At 47.2% G+C, this 6000-nt stretch overlaps 1 protein-coding gene across 1 annotated transcript in view; it reads left to right on the top strand.

Moving 5' to 3' along the window:
• Positions 1-4385, top strand: part of LOC144698307 (uncharacterized) — a 69279-nt gene extending 64894 nt beyond the window's left edge. The window contains 2 exon segments of the mRNA XM_078570266.1: positions 3533-3907; positions 4067-4385. Of these exon segments, the coding sequence (XP_078426392.1) occupies positions 3533-3907; positions 4067-4244 (553 nt within the window). The 3' untranslated portion in view covers positions 4245-4385.
• The last annotated feature ends 1615 nt before the right edge of the window (positions 4386-6000 follow it).

Below are 6000 nucleotides of genomic sequence, written 5' to 3' on the forward strand. Positions count from 1 at the left end.
CACAACAGCAGCTCCCTACACATGCGTATTAGGGTGTGTGCTTGGAGCATGCGCAGTGCGGCCCATTTCATGAGCTTGCGCAGTACTGGTCTGTAACGGAAGCTGCTCAGTGCGGGTGAGAGAATGTCGAGTGGAGCAAACTAACAGAGTGAGTGGGTGTGTGAGGAGGAATGGAGCTGGCGGAGTGGGCAGGGAGGCTTCATAAAGACACAGTGCAGGCCTCAGACCCCAAATAACAAGGTACCGGTCTTGTGTTTGCAGAGAACGGGCCGAAAAATTCTGGATTTCTCCCTTCGCCAGGCCCGGGGTAACGGCCGCCATCTTTATAGGGGGCAATGTGCAGCAGAGCGCATGCGCGGTCATCCTGGTCCAGCGAGCAAGAGGAGAGAATGTTGTGCATTTCTATCCTGGACTGACAGGGATGGATTTTGGAAACTCCTTTTACAGGGGGTTAGAAGGGGAACATTTACAGACGGTTGAGATCTGACAGAGTCACTCAATTCATCAGGACCTGGATCATCCTTTTTTAATGCTCTGTACAAACCGTTTCCCAAACCTGCCATACTCAGTCCAGGATAGAAATTCAGGACCTGGATTCTATCGGCCTCTGAGTGTAAGCATTGAGTTCCAGGTCATTACCACTCATTGTGCAAACATTTCTTTCTCACATACCTCCTGTACATTTTACCCAAAATCTTAAATCTGCGACCCATAATCCTTTCACGATCTGCTACTGTGAACAGCTTTTCTTTACCTACTTTACGTAAACCTTTCATAATTTTGTGCACCTTTTGTTAAATCTTCCCTCCATCTACTTTGCTCCAAGGAGAACAATCCCAGTTTCTCCAATCTAACCTTGCAACTAAAATCCCTCATCCCTCGACCCATTCTGGTAAATCTCCTCTGCCCCCTCTCAAGGACCCTCCCATCCTTCATAATGTGTGGTGATCACTGGTTTGCACAAACCCAGATGTTCTGTGTTCGTGTGTATGACATCATCACACATCGACAATTACACAGTGACATCATCACACATCGACAATTACACGGTGACATCACCCCGCTCCCCGGGTATTTCCTCAACTGGGAGATTTTTCTCTGACTCCAGTGCTTCTGATATCTTTCTAGCTGCAGGCTCCTGCAGGAGAGTTTAAAGTTGAAAACTGAAATTGTTTCAGAGTTGAGTGTTTTTGACCATTCATTTACATTTTGGAGCTTTTAGTTCTCTCCTCTGTTAGCTTTTAGAGGTTCCATCGCTCTGGGGCTAGTGTGGCTCCTTTACTGTGGATCTGAATCCATGTCCATCTTTTGCTCTGTTTCACCTCTGCCCTCCCTGATCACCTCTCTGCCTTTGTCTAACTTCCTCTGTCTCTAATACTGGATGCACTTTAGCTGTGTTTGGCACTTAACTGTTACTTCTGCTGATTGTGTCCAAGCAAGGTTTCCACATCTACCCATCCCCTGACCAGCTGTCTTACCAGCTTTGTCTTCCCACAGTATCTTTCACAGTCAGGAATTGTTTTTCCTGTGCTATAGTCCATTTCTCTTCCACTTCTGAGCTTATATTGACCATCAAATTCTGCACCATTTTTATTCCCCCTAAATCATTCTGCACACCCTGAAATGTTAGCTCCACAGATATTGCCTGACCTGCTGAGTATTTCCAGCATTTTCTCTTTTTATTTCAGATTTCCAGCAGCTGCAGTATTTTGCTATTATTTTATTGCAGGCGTTGCTCGCAGAACCGAGTCTAGAAACACAGACAGACCAATTAAGAGCCGGTTTGTATCAGGGTGGGTGTTGGTTACAGAAGTTGGTCCCTGGCCTCCAGTGTAGGTCCTTTCTCAACCAGTCACTGAATCACTGAATGATTACAATACAGACGGAGGCCATTCAGCTCATTGTGCCCATGCTGGCTCTCTGCAAGAGCACATTAGCCAGTCCCACTCCCCTGCCCTTTCACTAACCAGACCAGCAAATATTGCCTATCCCCAGTTGCCTGTGGAGAAGAAGATGTATGACCTTCTTGAACCGCTGCAGTCCGTGTGTTGAAGGTGCTCCCACAATGCAGTTAGGTAAGGAGTTACAGGTTATTCACCCAGTGGTGATGAAGGAACAGTGCTATATGTCCAAATCAACAACAACAATTTGTGTTTAAATGGTGCCTTTAACTTAATAAAACTTTCCAAGGCATTTCAAAGAACAGCATGCGTTTAAAAAAAAGCATTAGAGATTAGGACTGTACAATCAAAGCTCTCTGCTGTTGACTGAGTTCTGAATTGGCTGATTGATGGACACTGTAACCAGGTCAGTCTGCGTTTCCTCACGGTGAGTCTGCAGTGGTGACCTGAGCCTGAGGAGGAGGAGAGATTAACCCTATGAAGACAGAATAAAACAGCACAGCTGCGCTTGCACAACGGCAGCAAACACAGCCTTTAAAATAAGGATGAGAATTTTATAATTTAGGTTCTCCTTAACCCGGAGCGTTTGTAGGTCAGTGAGCTCAGGGTGATGGGTTAACAAGACTTGGTGCGAGTAAGCACATGGGCAGCAGAGTTTTGGATGACCTCAAGATTACAGGGAGGTTGAATATGGGAGGTTGGCTGGAAGTGTGTTAGGATAGTTCAGTCTAGAGGTAACAGAGGAATGGATGAGAGTTTCAGCAGCAGATGAGCTGAGACTGGGGTGGAGTCGGGCGATGTTACTGAGGTGGAAATAGGCGGTCTTGGTGATGATGTGGATATGTGGTTGGAAGCTCATCTTGGGGTGAAATATTTCACCATGGTTGTGAACAGTCTGGTTCAGTCTCAGACAGTTGTCAGGGAGAGGGATGGAGTCGGTGGCTCGGGAGTGGAGTTTGTAACGGGGGCTGAAGACATTGGCTTCATTCTTCTCAATATTTAAATGGCGTAATTTTCTGCTCATCCAGTACTGGATGTCAGACAAGTCAGGACGGTGTGTGACTTGAAGGGGAACTTGGAGGTGATGGTGTTCACATACACCGGCTACCCTGGCCCTTCTAGTGGGTGGAGGTTGAGGGTTTGGGAGATTCTTTCAGAGTTCTCCTGCATCTCTCACTTCTCTCTCGCTTTTTCTCCCTCCTCCCCTAGAAGCCCGAATCTTGTGTAGGCCCAGACTGGGTGGCAGGTTCCCTTCCCTGAAGGATATTAGTGAACCAGTTGGGTTTTTAAGACAATCCAGCAGTTTTCATGGTCACTTTTTCCTCGTGCCGGCCCCACAAATTCCCAGATTCATTCAGCTCAATTTCACAACCTGCCTTTGTGTTTTTGTGGGTTCTCTCTCACTCCCTTTTTTCTGTTTTAAATCAATTTCACAGGGTATTCGAAGGAGAGGATTTGCTGTCGGGAAACTCACACCAAGACCTGAGAGAGTCACTTGATTCATCAGGACCTGAATATTATCGGCCTTTGAACATGGAAGCAGAAAGCGCTGCTCACGCTGGGGCGAAACCGTGTAAGTGCGGGGACTGTGGGAAGGGATTCAATTACCCGTCTGACCTGGAAACTCATCGACGCACTCACACTGGGGAGAAGCCATTCACCTGCCCTAAGTGTGGGAAGGGATTTACTCAGTCATCCACTCTGCTGGCACACCAGCGAGTTCACACTGGGGAGAGACCATACACCTGCTCCGAGTGTGGGAAGGGATTTATTAGTTCAACCAACCTGCAGACACACCAGAGAGTTCACACTAGGGAGAGACCGTACACCTGCTCCGTGTGTGGGATGGGATTCATTACTTCAACGATCCTGCAGACACACCAGCAAATTCACAATGGGGAGAGACCATTCACCTGCTCAAAATGTGGCAAGGGATTCACTCGATCATTCGACCTGCTGACACACCAGCGAGTTCACACTGGGGAGAGGCCGTACACCTGCTCTGAGTGTAGGAAGGGATTCACTAGGTCATCCCACCTACTGAGACATCAGCTGGTTTACTCAGACCAGAGACAGTTTACATGCTCAGTCTGCTGGAAGTGCTATAAAAGTTACCAGGACCTGATCTTGCATCAACGTGTTCACACTGACGAGAGACCGTTCAGGTGCTCTCACTGCAGGACTGGGTTCAGGCGATCATCTGACCTCATTGTACATCAGCGCAGTCACACCGGGGAGAGGCCGTTCACCTGTTCCATGTGTGGGAAGGGATTCACTCAGTCATCCAACCTGCTGAGACACCAGCGAATTCACACTGGGGAAGGGGCTGCTCACTTGCCCTGACTGTAGGAAGGGATTCATTAATTGAACCTACCCACTGAAACACCACCGAGTTCACACTGGGGAGAGACCAGTCAGCTGGTCTGTGTGTGGAAAGTGATTCACTCAGTCATTTGTGCTGCTGAGACACCAGCGAGTTGACAAGTAACAGCAAAATCCAATTACTGTAGTTAATCACATCCTGGACAGAACCATGTTCATTGGGGTCTGTTTCTGCTGATGTCAATAAACTCCAGCCCTGTTGTAGAGGCTAATATTGTTGATACAAATCAATTAAATCAACTTGGTGTGAAATACAATGTGTGTTGAATCTTTTTAATATCTCCAATACTCTGCTTCTCCCCTGTCACCTCCAACAAGAAGTGTGAGGAGCTCATGGAGCTTCTCCATTACTAAGATTGAGACAATCCGATCAGCTGCCTCTGCTGCTTCCCTCCCTTCTACTCTCCCACTAGGCCAAACTGTCTCTAAGGTTCCTTCTTGCCTGAGCCCTGAACTCGCATCTTTCTCCAGTTTCTCTCCCATCTCCCCTCATGTCCTCTCAGTGCTCATCTTGTCCATGAGGCCCTCCCTCTGCTCCCTTGACCTTATTCTCACTAAACTACTGATTATCCAACTTCCCCATGTTAGCTGATATTGTTAATGTCTCTCTCTCTTCTGGTAATGTCCCTCTCATCTTCAAATCTATCATCCTCACCCATCCTAAAAATAAACTCTTGACCTGACCATCTTTTCAAACTACTGCCCCATCTCCAATCTCCCTTTCCTCTCCAAAGTCCTTGTACTTGGTGTTCCCCAAGGATCTATCCTTGGCCCCTCCTATTTCTCATCTACATGCTGCCACTCGGTAACATCATCTAAAAGCACCGTGTTAGTTTTCACATGCACACTGACACCCAGCTCTACCTCACCACCATCCCTCTCTATTCCTCCACTGTTACTAAATTATCAAACTGCTTATCCCACACCCAGTACTGGATGAGCAGAAATTTCCTCCAATTAAAAATCAGGAAGACCAAAGCCAGTGTCTTCGGACACCACTACAAATTCCGTTCTCTAACTACTGAGTCCATCCCTCTCCCTGGGAACTGTCTGAGACTGAACCACACTGTTCACAATTTTGGTCTTTTATTTGACCCCAAGATGAGTTTCTGACCACATATCCGCACCATCACTAACACCTAATATTTCAGTCTCCATAACGCTGCCTGTGTCCACCTGACCTGAGCTCATCTGCTGCTCAAACCCTCATCCATGTCCGTGTTACCTTTAGACTTGACCATCCCAATACATTCCTAGCCGGCCCCTCACATTCTACCCGTCCCCACACAGAAACATGAGGTCATCCAAAACTCTGCTGTCCGTGAGCTTTATCAGGCCCAAGTCCCGTTCACCCTTCACCCCTGTAGTCATTGACCTAAATTGGTCCCTGTTCAAGCAATGCCTCAATTTTAAAATTCATAACCCTGTTAACAAATACCTGCATGGCATCGTCCCTCCCTATCTCTGTAACTTCCAGTCGCACAACCCTCTGAGATACCTGTGCTATCTCATTCCATACTCTTTAGCATCCCCGATTTTAATTACTCCACCATTGGTGGCCGTGCCTAGTTGCAAAGTTCCGGAATTTCCTCCCGAAACCCCTCCAGCTCTCTCTCCTGATTAAAGAGGCTTGTTAATATCTGCCTCTCCAATCAAGGTTCTGTCCATTGACCCGAATATCGACCCATGTGACTCGATGTCAAAAGTTTCTTTATGA

The sequence above is a fragment of the Cetorhinus maximus genome, chromosome 23, assembly GCF_964194155.1.
Source record: "Cetorhinus maximus chromosome 23, sCetMax3.hap1.1, whole genome shotgun sequence".
Classification (NCBI taxonomy): Eukaryota; Metazoa; Chordata; class Chondrichthyes; order Lamniformes; family Cetorhinidae; genus Cetorhinus; species Cetorhinus maximus.